Below are 19,919 nucleotides of genomic sequence, written 5' to 3' on the forward strand. Positions count from 1 at the left end.
CTTTTATATTTTGAAAATTGACAAAATCAAGTTTGGGAAACTGAACATGAACCCCCACCATCACTTGTTGGGGACCTCTATATTCCATTAGCACCTGGACTGCACAATATATCAATTTTCATTAGAAACAATTTGTGATTAGTTTGTCATGGACATTAACTACCCAATAACATGTGTGTGATCAGCTGGTCAAACACAGGACAGTGTCCAGTGTAATCAAACAGACCTGGACAGGTAAAACTGACCGTTAATCCCACTTCAGCAGCTGGACAATGTATCAAATTAATACTGACCAATGTCCACTCTGTCAAGTCATGGTCAGCTTAACGAAAAAATGATCAAAATTTCCTTCAGAATTTTTTCTCAAATTCATAATTTGTAATTTTTTTACATTTGGTACTGAAATGTGATCGAATAAAAAAGAGCCATAGAGCATAAGTATATTATCAGGCTTCAAGATGGATAGAAGATCAGGTTTTGAAAATTAAAATAAATTTCTCGTTAAGCTTGATAAGGGTTCGGTACCAATGGCATGGAACTTCACACCTGAACATGCATGTCAATGTGATTTGTCCAGGGTATAGCTATACCCAGATATTGAATGGCATTTCTAAACTGATAACAAAAGCAGTCATATTGATTATTTCGTATTTATTTCATGTTGGAAATAAAGTTTTATGTAACAAGGCAACAATCAACATAAGAACGTAACAGGAAACAGATACACGTGGTCCCATCAACGGAATTAGGAATCGTCTCATTACCATAGTAAAGCTGCCCTTATTTCTCCCGGGGAAAATCGGATGGACGTTAACAGTGACATAAACAATGAGTCGCGAACAGCTCACCTGTATTGAGGAGCGTACCTTAACAACAACAGTCTATCTGTATGGAGCGTACCTGAACAATCTACATGTCTTAATAAGGCATTTCTGTGGGAATAGGGAGGCTGACGCATCATGCGATGCCATGGACGCAATCAATATTCATAGTCAGAGAAAAGCATTTCGTTCCAGTAGAAAAATTAACTTGCTATCAATCAATGACATGGACAGCATGAGTTGATATCTTGCTACGGCAGCTGGAATAATTCCAGACTTTTAGTGTTTTAGCCAGATACCTTTACAATACATCATTAACATTAACAGACTCCAACTGTCAAGATTGGAAACTATCAAATATTGAATAAATTTTTAAGAAAATACACACATTTTGAAAATCACATTTCAAATTTGAAAATTTGAAATTATTGAAAGTTTTAACTTAAGTACAATACAATATTGAAATCAAAATATATGACAATTTCTAATTTTATACTTTCCTTCAGATCTTTCTCATGAGATATGGTTTAAATATTCGATGCTAGCTGTCTTTGGGGATAAGTTTAGTTTGACTCTTACAGTATTTACAATGTATATAGTTTTTCTGTTTCTTATATAAAATTCTAGATTTTAATAAATTCATTAATTACGAAACTGAACCAATAAATTAATTGTGTCTGTCTATCTTTACAAAGAGAAACATATTGCTAAATGATCACCTGTTTTTATTTTATGTTATAAGATATACCACAATACTGAATTTCCTGCATATATGATTTTCCATTTAAATGTAAATTATCCTGTGTAAATGAATCTTTAAAATTTGTAAAAAAAATCTTTGGTTTGATTAATAACGCCTATATTTGATTTACATTGATAAAAAATTACTAAACCCCCAAGTATCTATCTAATAAGTATGAATTCCCTCTAAAGTTTTACTTAAATGTTCAAATTATGACCAATATTGGAGAATTTATTATGTGTACTACATGTAAACAAACTTGTTAGCTTTTTTGAAAGATGTTTACAAATTTATATTTCAACTTTTATGCTAACATTCAATAAAAGCTTTGGTACTTTATCCAGTTCCTTTGGTGCTAAAATTCTAAAATTCAAGTAAGGAAAAAAACCAAATAATCTTTGGCAAATTTTCTTCATATCATAATCAACAACTAATCTACGTTGCTTTTTGGTAACTAACTCTTAATAATATTTTTGTTATGATCAATGTTTTTGAGATCTCCATTACAATTCATACTCAAGTTACATATATGACAAACAAGGGAATGAAACACTTAATGAAATCATTTCTAGCTCACAATGTATACAGGTTTGTTTAGATGAAATGTCAAATTATATGAATATGATTTGCTTTTTGATTAATGTCATATTAGTTTTGGAATGATTATGCAGATCATATGAAATTGAGATCTTGGCCGACTCGAGTGAAATGCAAGACATTAAAGGCTAACATACATCTTACAATTTATAGGTTGATCGGGTCAAACCCTTTTTTTAATAAGCAATATCAGAATTTTAGTTCATCAATTTTGGAAATCAAGTATTTAGTAGTGAGGGTCAAAATCTGGAGAAAAAAAATATCAACCCATAAATGGTAAAATACTACTGAATATTCATGACGATTTCTGTAGCAATCTCATGAATATTCAAATCAATCAATTAAATGAGCACCTTTGGAATTATGGAATATAAAGAGTATGGATTGCCCTTCCGTATCACACAGCGAGAGCCTAACAGCAGAACCTTGCTAGCCCAGATACACAGAATCGGAAACCATTCTTTTAATGCGATTTTTTTTATATGAATTTAAATAATTTCTGAAATCATCAATTTCCAGCGTATGCTTTTGTTGAACTTTATCTGACATCAACTAACGTTTCGTAAATCTAGAAAGGCTGTTTTCTTTTATGATTTATTTTTTAAAACAGAAAACTTAGTGTCCGGACTAACAATATCCATATCGTATTACAATTGGGTATCAATACACACAAACATGAAAATAGTTTTAAATTTGGCACATGACTAGAGGAACATTATCCAATCAGAACACATTTCACAATATTGTTATCCAATTAGAAACCATTTTTGTTTATCACACAAACACATCATGCACTTTTTCAAAATGGTGTTCCATTGGAAAATCGTCATTGTCTATTGTATAACTCCCTGAAGTTGTTGTATCGTCATCGTCGTAACCCGTGGCGATACTGTCCACAGTTTCGTCGACACTCAACCCCCGCTGGAAATGTCCATATGACGGAAGTTCCGACCCAACACTATTGAAGGAGAGTTTTTGTTGCCGTGGAAACGGATAACATGGCTGTAACTGATGTTTGAGTTCCTCCTGGAATCGTTGTGGAATAATTCCTGAACTAATGTTGTTCACATTATTAACTTTCCTCCCAGACATGTCCATGTAATGATTTGTCTCTGGAATATTTCTGTGGAATTTTTCGACGTTTCTGAAATTCCGACTTGTTGGTGGATGTTGGCGCCGGAAATTCTCTGCAACACAGAAAACAGAAATTATTATAAGCTTAACACGCTTTCAATAAAGTCCTGATACTTCACTATAGTTGAATTACATATTTTTTTTCACAATATAATACACAGAACTTGTGCTTAAGTAAATAAAGTTAACTTATCTATATTTTTAACCCATATTAACTTTTAACACAGTTTCAAAAAATATATTTAATTTGACATTAAAACTCAACAACTTCTTTTGCTAACATAAGTGGGGACATCTTTCATTATCGCGTAATAATTTGTTTATATTAAAATACAACATTTTAACATGTAGTATGGTCAAACAAAAAAACGGCATTTTTAATAAAAGAACCTGAATTTCCCCAGAATTTCATACATGCGTGTCTAATGGACAAGATAGATATTGACCCAAGATAAATTATGTCACTATGTGGCCAGTTTTTGAGTATTTTATGAGGTGTGTGACAAACTTACCTGATGTATGTGACTGTGTGACGCTCTGCACCTCCTCCTGGTCACTAGCGCCTCGTCCACTGTCACTGGGGATAGTGTCCCCCGAAGTATCGCTGTTGTCGTCTGTTGATTTCTTTGCCTCTCTGTTATACGGGAGCTGTAAAATTCCAAAGGACACCATGGTCAGCATTTGAAACCAAAGATTTGACAATTTTTTTCAACATTTTTTATTAAAAAGTAATTTTAAATGTCTTCATTTCCCCCCCGGCTGTGCCGGCTATAGACTCTTGCTGTTAGGATATATGGTAAGAGTTTTGTCAGCTGGACTTTGTACCTATACATACCACCCAAATACCTTTTTTTAGAAAAAAAAGTCACATTCTGTTTTATTACATGTAATTTAAATATGGATACTAGCTTTTAATTCAGTTTTCTTTTTTTCTGGGTGGAGATCGAGGTCGGTGGCGCAGTGAATAATGCACACTCCTTTCTCCAAGGTTTGACCCCTGATAGGACATAAAAAATAAATGGGGTCACTTCCTGATCACATGGGTTTTCCCCATGTTTGGTTTAGTTTCCTCCCACATTAAGACCTCCTGCATGCTAGTAGTCCACCTGAGCCAAAGAGACTGATCAGTATAAGTTGATAGAACTTGATTTACAACTGTTGTAAAATATTTAAAATTATTTTTTTGTCTGGAAGTCACAGGAACAAGTGAATACCAGCTGGAGTTCAATCATAATATGAACTTTGTAACATCTGCTAAATACAGCAGCTATTAACTGACTTTAATTAAGTTTTATTCTTATGAATTTGTAATTGATTTGAAATTGATTTGAAATTGATTTAATTGATTTGAAATTGATTAGGTGGTTTTGACTGTACACCTGATAACTTGATACTGTGGAATTCTCTGTGTCCACATCTTATTTCACGCAGACTGTCTTTCAAACCACAATCCCTCCGCTTAAATTCTGAACATTCTATAATCTAGAGTAATTCATGTCATTTCCTGTTAGATCGGGATTAAACCGTCCATAATAGCAACGATTCTGTCTGTCGGTATCCCACGGTTTTCTGACTGATAGGTAAAATGGCCATTTGATTATCCCGTTAAATAAAACAACATTTTTGTTTCGATTACAATTCACCGTAAATGAGGACATCAAGTCAGTGTTTCCCTTTTACAAAGACACGCAGGAGTTGGGTGATTGACCCATTTTAAAGATGGATGAAGAATTTATTTCCTCGCTGATAAATAGGATATCACGCATTAATCACTGTCACCGAGTGAGAAAGGTGTGAGTCAAGAAAACATCACCTTAACGAGAATTGTTTACTGTCCTACCTCTGTACACGTCCACGAGCCCTACAGCTAACAACGACTTTGTTTAATGTTAAATGCCGATTTCCAGATATCATTGACCACAACAACTTATCCCCAGATCTGTACTTCAGAATTTAAATAATCTGCTATTCATTTTTCCAGATCATAGGGTTTGCCTGCTTGTTTGTTTCTTTTGTCGATGCTAACGGTGCTGATAATAATCTAAAGCGCTGATTTGGTGAGAATTCTGCGTTAAGTCTCGGCCCTTGGTGTCCAACTCGTACACCTCAACATTAACGCTGAACTATTGTTTTTTTCTGAATGGTTTTATCCACTAGTTTAGTTCCCAATTGTTACCAGGAGATTTCTAGCGATATGACGTTACACGATTCTCGTTAACAGGTATGTCTAGTATCACTACATTGATTCAACACCTGCCTAAACAGGGTTCGCACCCAAGCCAGTGTGATGTAACACAACAAAGAATGCCACAGCATCCCATATCAGCTGTTATGCCCGCTAAAAGGGGCCATTCTAGGACCCAGACCCAAAATCAATTTTGAAGCACAATAGCCTAAGGTTGTTTAATTAACACGGAATAGAGAAATGTTATACCAGAATTAGTGAAAACCCCATAATGCTTAACATATCTTAGGTATCTATACAATAGCTGTTCTATAGTGTCATGAGAAGGAGCGTTTCATCACCATTCTGTGAAATCTCAGACAAAGAGATTGTGTCTGACTGACCATTGTTGGCCGGAGAAAGGACACACTGCACTGGACACAAGCTGGACAAACTAGTCACTTCACCATACACGTGTTAGTGGAATCCCCATCTATAAGCCTACTTATGACTTTAAACTACTAAATACAAATAGTATTTACTACTTTGGGAGTGCGTACCTAAAAACCCCAAATGAGTCATTTACCTTAAACACTGTTTAAACCTTAAACACTGTTTAAACCTTAAACTTGTAGAACTTTGAAAACTCTTCTCTATACCCTTAGATGTAATTATCTTGGTTAAAATCTCCATGCAGACTTAATTTTTTCATTTGGCACTGGATAATTTTTTGTTTTAAATGTTAATACCCAAAAAAAAAAAGTAGGTTGTTGATATACAGAAATTGCCACAAATTTCCGGGAAAATACCTAAACTTATGAGTTTGATATATTATATACATGTATATTGATATATTAGTATTCACGAAAATGTCAAGGCGGGGGTTGAGGAATGTTTCTAGATTTACTTCAATACTATGAAAGTTCTTCCATTTCTATGAACTTTAAAAAAAAAAAAAAACACTCACTTAAGATATATTTATCAAAATTGCAACTTTATGGACATTTTGAACGCTTTTTTTAATTGATATGACATCGTAATTAAAACGTACCTCTGCATGCTGATTGGCATACGCCTTGTCATGTGACTGTACGAGTGCCTGGTGAAGTCGAATAGAAGCGAGGCGATGGAGATCGGACTGATGGACGTCACTTTGAGGCGTGTCGCAGCGCTGTAGTGTCCCCTCCTTGCTCCCACTGTCCATGTGGTCATACGAAACATGTGAGGCCTGCAGAAATAAACGACTAGTGTTATATAAATATTTGATTACAATTGGATTTCTGCAATACATTTTATACATTTGACTGTATAATGCTTTATAAAATACCCGTGTAGGTGAAATTATTTCAAATGACGAAAAAATGCCTGGTTAAATTGTTAATAAAGAGAAATTATTATTATGATTTGGTCACTAAATTTTTAAATTACGTGAAGAATTATTAACTTCCCTAATCATGTTATAAAGTTCTATGATTTAAGATTTTTTTAAACTAAAAAAAAATTGAATTTTGTAAAATTTCTTTATGAATATTTGAACTTACTATTATCATAGCTTTTTTGTAAACTTAATTTAGATTATGTTTAAACTGACTGTAGTCAGATTTTGGTTTAGGATACAAGCAGCTTATAAATCATAATAACAATCAAGATAATTAATTTGTATTCCTTGTAAATCACTCCCCCACCAGCACCATGCTGTATTACTTGAATCCCCGGACAGGTGTCACAAACTTGTCTGACCATTACTTACAGGTAGCTAACGAGTCAGACTTTGTTTTTTATGTATGTTTTGATGTAATGTGTCAAGCGATACATAAAACTGTCGTGAAACATACGACAGGTAAACTGTACAGATACCTACAGCATCTCCTAACTTCCTACAAATGTACCTGAAAACACTGCTTATCATTTTACCTGTTGTAATCATTAAAGAACGAATGGCAGGTGTCACATAAGTAAACCAGGTAGGTATATAAATATACAAGACCCTAAGTGACAGCTACAGACTGTACCTGTCACAAAACAGTATGTACAATATCTATTTTCACTTCCTAGTCCAACTGTCAATTACATGAATGAGTAACTATCTGCATTATCTTCCTCTAATAATGACACTTGCACAACAACATTCACCAAAAAACTGTAATATTGTTTCTTTTTAATGTGCCTCTCATGTGTTAAGGTTACATACTACATTTTAAATCATACATGATTTTGTAAGAGGAGTTATTTCCCCTGAAGACATGTAATTACTTTTGTCTAATAATTACATAAAACCAGAGTATTAATTAGCATAAAACTAATTTCAGTGTGCCCTTATAACTGATAATAAATTTTAATGTGGAACTCTTTTGATTTGGAGGTACATATTTATACTGAGGCAGCATACAGCCTTATGTTGAGAAAACAAAAATGCTCTTTCTTATTCTTACATTATCAATTTCGGATCTTGAACCTATTTTTTCTTTCTAATTAGATATTTTTTAATGAAGTGATATCTTTTTAAGCATTCTCATTTTTATCATTCCTCACTGTGATAAAACTAATTTTATATCCATCTACATTTTGTTTTGTTTTTTTACAATTATTGACATTGTATGAGGTCACACAGGTTACAGCGATGGACATGTGTTTTGAAGCCTGTAAGAAGGTGACCTGTCCCCTGTCACCATCAAGATGTGTTCTCCATAAAAATGTCTGGCCGAATGATTTTATTATCATTACCCTGGACAGGCCCATCCTTGTGGAACAGGAAGAGACGGAATTAGCTTCCTTTGTGTATTCCCCAAATAATATAAATCTCAAACATCTTCGGTTATATAAATCAGTCATATTATTATGTTACATATTTCTGATAAAATATGATATGGATAATTTGAAGAAAAAAATGATGTATTACTTTCAGTAACATTTTCAATCAAAATCACTTCAAAAATACAATACCAAATTTTCAAACATTTTTTTGAGTTTAAGTAGTTTCCGTATTTTCATTGAAACTTTGTTTTGTTTTGTTTCTTTTTCCCGTTCCAAATTCTTTACAAAGTTTTGAATGAAAGCTTCAGGTATTTCATTTTTGATTTTCAAAACTTTTACTTAGAATAAAGATTGAATAAGAAGCCTTTTGTTAAAAAAATATTCTACCAGGCAGTTATATAAGCCAAAGTAAACAAACATAAATATGTTTAAACTCCAGAAATGATAACGATTTTACAATTTTTGGCATGTAATTTACTAGTTTTCTTCTTTTCACAAGATTTTTACACTAAACTGCTGACACTAATTTCCAATGGAGAAAAGGCCCAGTCTAAATCTACCAATACAACAATCACAATTGTACACAAGTTTAATCCTTCTTTTTGTATAGAACTCTTCACAGTTGGAGGTTAAAAGATTGGGATCTTACATACTCGTACTAAGCCCCTTAAGGAGAAATTCCACAACAGAACTGAGACATTCTGGGGACCACATATCGCTTCCTTCGTTAATGACACAAAGGCAGATTCTACATAATGTACTTTGAAATGTAACAACAACTTTTTTTAAGAAATCTTAAGCCAGAATTGCTGAAGCTGGTATAGTGATGGAGAAGACATATCGGCTGTTTTACCCTGTCATGATGACAAACAAGTTTTGTTGATAAACGTTTAAGCTCTCTATCCATCAAAACAAAAATGTTTATTTTCTCCGTAAATGACTCATGCCAAAAATAAAAATCAGTCATTCAAAACAAATAATAAAATGTTCAAGTGATATTTTCTCAACACTGCTTAAAATAATGTGATCTTTTATGGCTGAAAAATCTTAAAAATTATCATAGCATGAACAAATTTTCTGGTTGAATAATTTTGTTTGCAATATTACAAATTGAAAGATATTATTGTCACAATATTCAATTCATGAAAAGATATTGATATAATTTAAGACAGGAAGTCTCAATAAATTGGACTCCAACAAAAAATTCATTTCTTGCTAAGGAAATTGATTCATATTTCACAAAATGATGTGATGTCAGCTGTATAAATGAAACACGAAATACAAAGCGTTTATACTCCGATCTATAAATCGGTGTATATCCGATTTAATATGTTGCTTTATATATTGTTTCGTGATAAAGGCCGCATCTGTTGAACAGTTATCAGAGATTGGAGTTGTTTCGTAATTTGAGAGTACGGGTTATGATCCGAGCGTGCGCATATTGAATAATTTACCTTAGGGGAGGTAACAGTGTCAGAGAAGTGAAGTTACGATACCTCGTCCGACTCTAGACTTACACAAAAAACATCCCACAAGTCTTATCAAATACCCCCAAATCATACGCTAACCGCTTCATCCACCCAAAACTACAGACCTACCTTATGAAAAAAAAATTCATAAAATTAAACCAAACCCTACACTTTTACATAAGAAGGGCAAAATATTCCCTGGATGGATTTCATTATGATCTTTTTGACAAAGCGGTAATATTCATGTCACGCAAACTGTTAAAAGGTCCCCAGACTAAGTGTTTGTGAAGTCTAAGTTTTACTGCCATTTGGGTAAGACAATCTGTTAGAATAAATCTGATATGTGTTTGTCCATTAAATGTTTGCAGACGCCATAAAACACACTCAAGGTGGCAAGCATGTTGTCCCATCCCCTGAAGCTTTGGGTAGGGCACTGGCCGGCCATCAAAGGGCGTGACAAAGTCCCGAGGGGGCCAGGATAATGGCGATTCTTTTGACAGCTCTCTGGGTAGCACATTAGGCTTACACTGAAATCGGCCCCTGGTGCACATTAATACTGATTTGTAAAAGATAAGGGAACTTAGTGTTCTTACAATTCTACTAAAAATTCCTTGAATGGCTCGGGTGCAATATTGAAAGGGGTGGCCAATCTGTATATCACAAAGACAGATAGCACCTATCTCTACAGCACAATGCTTAGCAAACAATTCTATCAGCACCTCTATCGGTATAGCACAATGCCGGACAGCACTTCTATCACTACAATACAATGCCGTGTACCCTTTGATCCAGCTCGATAAGGTCATAAAACTTACACATCTTTTATTACGCCCTTCAATAAAGTCTGATGAAGATATCACTTTTACGATTGGGCCGAATAGCTATTATTTTTACTTCGAATTGTTTTTGTCTGAAAAGTGTTTTTTTTATGTTTTACCTTTTACTCACAATATATTTCAAACAAAAATCAGACAAAAATATAAATATTTTGACTAAGAAAAAATATTTGTATTTTAAATTTACTCACAATAGATTAATCTTCATGGAGTTTTAAATGTTGTGTCAACAATTTCTAACATATGGTCAAGGAATTATTTATTTCATCTGTCATTTCAAACGGTCAGATCATGGGGTATTTTTTATTTGGTTAAAAGTTTGAATTTTCTTCTAATCCTTTCTCTCTCTCTTTCTCCCTTTAATGTTTTTTTTTTATTGAGGACATATGTGGGAAACATGGACAAATGTAATTTCTAAATAGTATTCAAATATCATGATTTGTTCCAATTTTGTTATCTTTTTCTTCCAGACTTTTGATACTAATCCTTGTACAGAATGAGGAGATTTGTATCACTCCAAAACTTCACTGCCCTGTCAAGGAAAATTACAACAAACCCCCTAAAAGGCCATATTGTCAAATCCCCTGGCTTATCACTAATGAAAAATTGCCAGAAAAGACGCTACTTCACAGATTAATATCTAAATCAAACATTTCCATAAATTTCATAAAGCATGCTCAGGCTGAAATTGGTCTTGTAAGGTTTGTATGGGTGGTACTTGACATTGTAGTAGAAAGTTGAGCCCCTTCATAGAAACACCCCTCCACATGTTTGAGAGTTTACACGGAACACAGACCTCCTCTGAGTTTCCTTATCCCCAATATCTCTCTTTAAATTGAGGAGTGTGAGAATTTCCCCCTCAAAACAAATTTAGAACTGACTCAATAAGCGTGGAGACAGTATTTATGTATGTTTGTGTAGTACTTGTATAGTACGAAAAACCACTCACATTTATCAAAATATCTTCATGTGTGAAATACACATTTTTTATTTTAATAATATGACCATCCTATAGTACGACTTATAAATGTAAGACTTTTAAGAAAACCTATATTTGCTCTCTGAAATAGCGTGTATAGGGGCTAGGTAAGTTTATTGTGTCGACAACTACACACCCCAGCGATCGCGTTGTCCGCGGGACAGGTTGACAGAGTTTGTTAATAGGTACGGAAAGACAATTCTTCACCATCCATCAGCTACTGATATCACTCAGCGACCAAACATTCTTTTATATTTTTTCTTAACCTTTTACAATAAAGACTGAACACCGAGTATGAAATAGTTTTGAGGTGATACAACTAAGTATTGTTGACACTTTTGTACAGTGTAAAGCTATCGGAGAAATCAACCAGAAATTTAATCGTACAATTGCGCAACAAAATCCTCACGCTAAACAAATTCCACACTTCGTACTAAAATCTAATACAATTTTGTGCCTATATATGTGTGCATACATTTTTTTTCAAAAATCAACATTCAAGACCAATATTGTTATATGTATATTTCATACTATTTTATGATAATAATGACGATATTGCTAATGAACTGAACACACAAAAAAATATCAAAAATCAAAATAATATTATTAAGAGTGGGAAAATGTTAAAAATTCTATTGTGGATAATTTGTTTGTTTGTTGTTTTTTATTACCTATTGTAGAAAAAAATACCACACAGATAATATCCCACGTGGGGATCACTGTCATGTGGGATGTTTCACTAAAATGGAATTTCTAAATGTATCTTATAACGAGAAATGTTTGGAGACAATTAAGCTTGCATGCTAACTTCTATGCTTGAGATATCAGTTAAATAAAATCTAGTGTAATATACACACAGAATTGTAATATGCACAGAACTTGTAATACAAACAGAAACGTAATTTGAGATGTACATTTCTGTATAACCCCAGCTGACAGAATTCATTGCTGATATAAACAAACTTCTATCAGGGGTTTACATTATAAGTAGACTTTTTAAAAGGGATGGTGCCTAATCTATTTTATTTATATGCTTCAAAATATACAGGATGAACTTCCAAACACAGAAACAGTTAGATTTAGCCCCTGATATGGGAGGTATATCACCTACATGAACTTAGGAGATGTAGAAACTGATTTATGTATCAAAGATAAGTTTTGATCAAATAAATTTGGAGTATTTTTCCGATTTGTTTTATTACTACAAATAGATTTATCAAAGATATGACTACAGTAATGATTTTAAAGATAGGGATTTTGTATGGTCTTAAGTACTTCATAAAAGAAAAAAATATTAGCTGGGCAAGTTTCAAGTACGTTCCTTAAAATTAGGTTAATAAGATTTGTTTTAAAACATCAGATATGTGTTACCAATAGGAAAATTTAAGGAAAAAAACCTCAGTGGAGAATGTTTCTGTGAAAATGAAAACCAGGCATTTTTAATTATTAAAAGGTGAATTAAGTCTTCTAAATGTGTTTTGGTAACAAAATTATTTTGTTTGTTTTTTGTTGTTGTGAAATTCAGTATTTTTTTTTATATTTATTATGTCTTTAAGCTACTGTGTTTTCCCTCCCTTCTCTTTTTCATAGATTGAAAAAAGCTGGTATGAAACCACGAAAATTTACGCCCTCAAAAATTGTGTTTATCAACTCTGTGAAACATACCTGGAAAGTGTTATTGCTGGAGAGACTCATTCTGTCGAGGGCAGGTTCGGTGGCGTAGCTATACATCCCTACTCCAACCCTTTCGCCCTGCGGACTATACAGATTCGGGTTCGCCTTCCCCGTTATGTTAGACGATTTCACCAGGTTCTTTTCCGTTTGTAGTTTAACTCCATCTAACACTAAACCCTGAGAAAACTTCTGTTTTTGACGATCCAAACGCCGAATGATGAAAATGGTTACGAGAATAGTGGCAGAAAGCACTAGGGTTACCACGACAACGGTTACTACGATAGCCACATTGTACTTGTTGACCCCGTCTGATGTTGGTGGTATCGCTGTGGTGGCATTCTTGTCCGTTACTACGATGCTGAGTTTTGTTACGGATGACAGGTACGGGGTACCCTGATCCATAACGACGATCTGAAGAAAATATCTCGCTCTGTGAGACTCTTGCATCTGCCTTGCTATGATAACTTCTCCGGTGATGCTGAGAACATTAAATAGATCCGAGTCGTTTCTCTCCTTGACCGAAAACAGTAGTTTCTGGTTGGGGCCAAGGTCAAAGTCATGTGCCTGAATGACGGCAATGATAGTGTTTTCCCGAGCTGTGTAGGGGACACGAACTGTGTCGTTTGATATGTTGGGATAGATGATAACTGGTGTGTTGTCGTTGCGATCACCAACATTGACCGTTACCTCTGCTGACTTCTGTCTTGGTGGCATTCCGTGGTCAGTGGCCACAACATAGAATATGTACTTGCTGATGACCTCCCGGTCAAGGACCTTTGTGGTGTGAATTGAACCATCTGGTGACACAAAGAAGGGCACCTGTGAGTTTGGAGCGAGGGCAAAGGTCACATAACCATTGGAGTCGGCATCACGATCTGATGCATAAACTTGTGTCACAGACGTGTCAATGGGCATATTCTCAAGGACGATGGCAGTGTAATCTGTGTCAGTGAATTCGGGCGGGTTGTCATTCTCATCGCTGATGTTGAGTTCGATGGTTGCCGTCGACGACATGGGTGGATCGCCATGATCGGAAGCGATCACCTGAAACTTGAATAACGGAGTTGTCTCCCTGTCAAATGCAATGTTGGAATATATCCGTCCAGTGTCATCAATATTAAAATATCCCTTTGAATCTCCATCTAGGACATAGGTTAATCTGGCATTGTCACCTTCGTCAAGGTCACTGGCGGTGACCTGTACAATGACCTCACCATTGTTGCGATTCTCGGGGAAGGTTACTGTATACACAGGTTTTGAGAATTGTGGGTACTGGTCGTTTTCGTCTAAGACGACAGCGGAGAATGTCCTGGTACTGTTTAACGGGGGAGTACCCACATCCTCACAGAACACTGAAATATCATGACGTGCCTGGATCTCCCGATCCAGAGGCTTGTGGACGATGACCTTATATTCATTGACCTCTAACCTCTGCAGCTGGAAGTAGTCCTCAGAGTTAGAGATGGAGCACGTGACAATCCCGTTTCTGCCAGTGTCTGGGTCTGTCACTGCGACGTGAGCAACAGGCGACCCCATGTTGGCGTACTCAGAAATCTTGGCGACATTTTGATCCCCACCATAGAGTAAATTAAGCTTAATTTCTGGCGGGTTGTTTCCGGAGTCTTCCACATGTACAAAAACATAAACTTGTGCCTTTGATGGCTGGTCTCCCTTATCGTAAGCCTCCACGATTAATTTGTATGTCTCCGCAGGCATGAGAGTCTGTGCAACCCCAAGTCTCCCACTTGTCAGGTCCATAGTGAACAGAGCCTGGATTTCCGGTGGCTGATTACTACTGATCTTATAGATAACTTCACCATTTTTTCCCACGTCTAGATCATTGGCCGTCATCTCCAAGATGATGGTCCCAATGGCAATGTCCTCTTTCACACTGACATTGTACGACGGCGAGGTGAAGGTCGGTGAGTTATCATTCTCATCTTCAATGGTAATATTAACATTGAGAACACCAGTTTTGGGTGGCGAACCTCCATCCTCAGCTATGACTTTAAGCTGGTAATGGCCATTGACTTCACGGTCTAATTCATCGGTGACCTTGAGCTTGACATCGGTGTTGCCGACAAGGTCAATCGTAAACTTGGTTGTGAAGGGGGAAGATGCGGGTACGACACTGTATTTTATCACAGAATAAAGTTTGCTGTCCTTATCCTTGGCACTGTCCAGTGTGAACTCGCGACCAATTTGGGACAACTCCGATATAGACAGGTTAAAAACACCAACATCGAAACTCGGGGCATGGTCGTTGAGATCCTCAATCACCACAGTAACTTGGATCTTTTTGAAGAATACTCCAATGGTAGATTGGGCTGCTACTTCCAGTGACAACTCACAAGAATCGGGGGAAAACTCACAAATCAAGTCCCTATCCAGTTTGTCATTGGTTGTAATAGCACTAGTGATTTCATCTATAGAAAACCGAAACGTGTGGGGGTGGTCTTGGGCAAGAAAACTATAACGGAGTTCGGAAAAATCATCGGAGTCCGAAAGTTGACTACTTAAATTCACATCCTGAGCAATATTTCCCAGAGGAACAGGTCCCACTAAATCCTCTGTTATTGTGTAAGTATGAGACAAAGTCTCAACATGGTTCACAGAAAACAAAACTGTCAGAAAAATTAAACACAAATCTTTTGCCATTTTGAGAATTCTATCCAGTGTATTTGAGCGCTATCTACACACTCGATTTATATCCACAGTTTATGTCATGATGCTGTGTGCGTCCCCCGTCTCACTATATAGTTCCCACGCTCAGCCTCCCCAACCTATAACACAAGAGGTTGACGGTGAAATCAACAGCAAAAATATATAAATATACATGGTACGTGACACAATCTTCTAAAACATACACACATATAAATATAAATGATTATTTTAAAAATATTAATACTAAATATATGTTAATCATTATTAAAACACCTTACCTTTTTAAGTGCATAAACGAAATCCAGAGTTCCAAAAAAAAAGAGGGAAATTAATTACATAAATATGTTTTCTACTAGAGTGCTATATACACATGCTCTGCTCCACCGTTCTCTATACTACAGATCTACAGCCTTACTATGTGTGAGGCACAAATCAATGTGAAGGCCCGCCCACAAACCAGCCAGCCAATCAGAGTGGACGATCATGATAGAGTGTGATAAAGCAGTCAATCAAACCCTACACTGCCATAAAATGGTAGTACAATCAAGCGTGACCTTAGCTAGCTCCCTACTATATACTAGCTGACTAAAGGCACAGTACTAGCCCCGACCAACAGGTTGTTGAATTTACACCTCCACAGGGGTACCAGTCCACAGATGGGTGGGGAATGTCTCACCCCAACACACCTTTATACATAGGTGTGATGACAGAACTGGGAGCATTCTTCAACCATGTGCTACCTGCGTATGGTCAGGCTTTTATCTCGTTTTGTTTTTATGTGCACAGGAACCAAGCCGTGAAATATCTATCATTATTCTGGGGTTTTAGTGCCGACGTTTGTCTCACCTCTCCTTTACACCTACCGAGACTTTTTATTGCCAAAGTCACTTTCATACCACAAACAACAATTTACCAAATTAATAGAAATTAATTATGAAAAGAAACTGTTTTGCCAGAATAATTTCTATAAGTAATTGGTACTTTCAAGAATAAAGAAAAAAGCAAAACAAGTAATTTCTTAAAAAATGAAATCTATTGTTTTTTAATGAAATATTTTCATGAACAATCCAAATTATTTTAAAATTATGTTTTTTCTATGAAATACTGAATTATTACAATATAACGTTGTTAAGTCATAGAACATTAATAGTAACAGAATTAAAAAAAAAAAAAAACATAAAAACTTTTTTTTTTAGATCAATTGCCTTAATGTTTTTCATGCATAGGATGAAAAAGTTCATGTTGTGGCTGTGATAACTAATTAGCATGAATTATAAATTTGAAAAGTTGGAAAAGTTTATAAGTGGAAAAGTATACAGTTTGATTATTTAATCATTTTATTAGAGGACCTGACACTTTTCTTTCTTGAATTTAAAACTAATATTGAACCAGACTGACAGCTAGGCCCTCCTGAAGTCTGTGGTGATATAGAATCCAAACGTTAGCATAGCTGTATAATCGTGTTATATTGTGCGGTCGTTGTCACACCAAAGCTTAATATCCCCATCTCTCAATATTACAATTTTATTTAATTCTATCCTAGCTACAATGAATATTAACCATTGTTCTTGCCTAGTGGTCATTTGCAACTCCAAATGATGTACATTTCGTCGTCAGTTTCGGTGTTTTAGGAAATATGTCACAGATGTTAGTTTCATAGTTTCCTTTGGTTAAAGCTGAAGGTGTTTTAAAAGTCTGAAACTGGACACTGCATGGCTACTGGGGATGTTTGTACAACTACTTAATGACCTAACAGAAGCGGTAATTGGACGGAGCAGAAATACAAACTTTACTCGTCCACAGGTGTAAATAAACCATTTACCTACTGTTTATTTACTCAACAAACACTGACAGTGTGACCCCACAGTTTAGATTCAAGTCCAAAATCAACATTTTTATAGAATCGTTCTTCCTCATTGAAAGTGTTAGGTGAACCAATCACGCCTCACACAGAGGTATACACACAAACCTGGCCATGACTTTCATACAAGTTTCTGTCTGAATTGGGGTCTAAGCCTATATTTTCAATTTAAAGGTTTTTGATAACAGTTAATGTTCTGGGTCTAACTAACAAAGGAGAGTTAAAGAAATTATTTTGCCATTTCTTACACTCAATTTCCCAATTTCTATCTTGATCACTGACAGTAAATAGACAGAGTATTTTCCTGACCAACAGGTTTATAAATCGGCCCCATCGTCGCAGTTATTTGAGTCGGTAAATTGTCAGTTAGACCTGATCAGAGAGGTTGGTTATGGACAGGAATCGTATTGTGATTTGTTACACATGCATTAGTCACATGGGTCAGAAAATCGTGACCCCGATCTTTACAACTCCGAGATCGTTTGAGCACAAATCGACTCGATACTCTGTCAAGTGCAATATAAACTGGATTCTATTGAAATCGCTTCCAAATCTGATCAGGTCGATCAAGCGTTTGGTCGGGTGAGGTATATCACAGTTTACGGTGCCAACATTTGAAGGGAGAATCAGAATAACGGAGGCGTTGTTCTTCTGTGAAGAAAAGGTTTTTACTGACCCTGTATGTTTTTCCGTGTGCGGTTAATGAGTCAACAATTATCGACACTTCTTTAATCGCTGTCCCCGTTAGGTATTGTCTTACAGTTTTGTGTTTATAAAAGCCGCAATTCATTTGTCCGTTTAATGTTGTGGGGAAAACCGCTATTAATTACACCTTTGTATCAGTCTGAGCTTTAGTAAAAAAGATTTTCATGACAAAAGTTCATAAAATATGTCAACGAAGTTCACACCATGATATGCACAGTTTTAAAGCTCTGTTTGCTAAGAATAGTCAACTCTGATTGTAAATTTCATTTTCAGAATTGTCAAAAAGTTTTTGAACATTTCAAATATTCTTGATTACAGCTGACAATTTTGACTCCTTAATATGAAACTCATTTTTTCCCCCCTTCAAATTGATAAATTATGAACATTTCTTTAACGGAATTAACCAAACAAAATAAAATTTAAAGTTGAAGAAACTTTGCACAGAATGGAACATTTTTTCTGTGATACAAATGTATTATTACCAAACTATGGTACAATTAAAATGTTTCAGTTGTAAATATTTGATAAAAAGACAATACAATTTTATTAAGCATGTACATTTCACATGAACAATGGACAGAAAAATGACACAATCCATTTCCTTAAAAACAAACAGTTGTCGACTTTATTTAAGGAAGTTTCTGTTGACATATTGCATGTCAAACCCACACTAGTATTCCCTCAGGTTTTTATACCAAATCAGGTCATTTTTTGTGTAAATGTGTTCCAAGTCTTAAATGTATTTTATGACCCCAAAAATATTTCATCTATTCGAAAAATGAGTGATCTAAAAAAATTGAACCAAATGATTTTTTTTACTTTAAAATTCATGAAAATGGAACATTTTACAATTAATACCAAAAGTACTGCCAGCTTCATTCCTTGATCGATATACCTATGAGTTTAATTAAGTAACAAAATTGTTTGTTGAATTGCTCTTAGTTCGAAAAGGTTTGTTCAAAAGCAGCTGTCTAAACTTAGCTTAATGTCTGAGTTTAATGAACGCATTAATTGTAAGCAACGCATAAAAAGTGCATACAATCATACTTAGCATTCTAACATTAGAAATTTTACTTGTAAATATCAATTTCTTTCATTAGAATTTTCCTTTCTTTGTAAAATAAACACATGCCTTTGTTACCACTTTGATGAAAATGGAGCTAAATGCAAAGTTTAACCAAAGTCAATGAAGCGGAAAATATAGGTCACTGTGACCTACATTTGATATATTGAAGTTTGCCTTCAATATTTATCTATATATGAAATATGTCGACTGTTTGACTTCTGGTATTATTGATGTTATGAAGCTGAATTTGAAGCGTTATGATGTTTTTCTGATGGACACATATGGTGTGAAAAGAAACAACAAACACCTTATGAATAAAAAAAATAGAATATATTCTGTTCAGCGTAAAGATTTCGGTCAGTGACAAAGTATTTGTCCAATAAGTCAAAAACACGCTGCAGGTCGATTACCAGGTAGGTGTAGGACGTATGAGATGATTTCAGCCAATAGGAG

At 35.1% G+C, this 19,919-nt stretch overlaps 1 protein-coding gene across 7 annotated transcripts in view; it reads right to left on the reverse strand.

Annotated features, from left to right (window-relative positions):
• Positions 1–636: 636 nt before the first annotated feature.
• The window catches only part of LOC110440341 (protocadherin-9-like), a 73,361-nt gene continuing 54,078 nt past the window's right edge, over positions 637–19,919 (reverse strand). For 6 of the 7 annotated variants that reach the window (XM_021483353.1, XM_021483356.1, XM_021483357.1 and 3 more), the window contains 4 exons: positions 13,162–15,953; positions 6,510–6,686; positions 3,807–3,942; positions 637–3,347 (listed from right to left, as the gene is read on the reverse strand). In XM_021483353.1, the coding sequence (XP_021339028.1) occupies positions 2,935–3,347; positions 3,807–3,942; positions 6,510–6,686; positions 13,162–15,828 (3,393 nt within the window). In that variant the 5' untranslated portion in view covers positions 15,829–15,953 and the 3' untranslated portion in view covers positions 637–2,934. Of the gene's footprint in view, positions 3,348–3,806; positions 3,943–6,509; positions 6,687–13,161; positions 15,954–16,112; positions 16,738–19,919 lie in introns of those variants that run through there. The other variant, XM_021483359.1, reaches the window with a different exon arrangement.

This window comes from Mizuhopecten yessoensis, unplaced genomic scaffold, assembly GCF_002113885.1.
Source record: "Mizuhopecten yessoensis strain PY_sf001 unplaced genomic scaffold, ASM211388v2 scaffold11179, whole genome shotgun sequence".
In the NCBI taxonomy this organism is placed as follows: domain Eukaryota; kingdom Metazoa; phylum Mollusca; class Bivalvia; order Pectinida; family Pectinidae; genus Mizuhopecten; species Mizuhopecten yessoensis.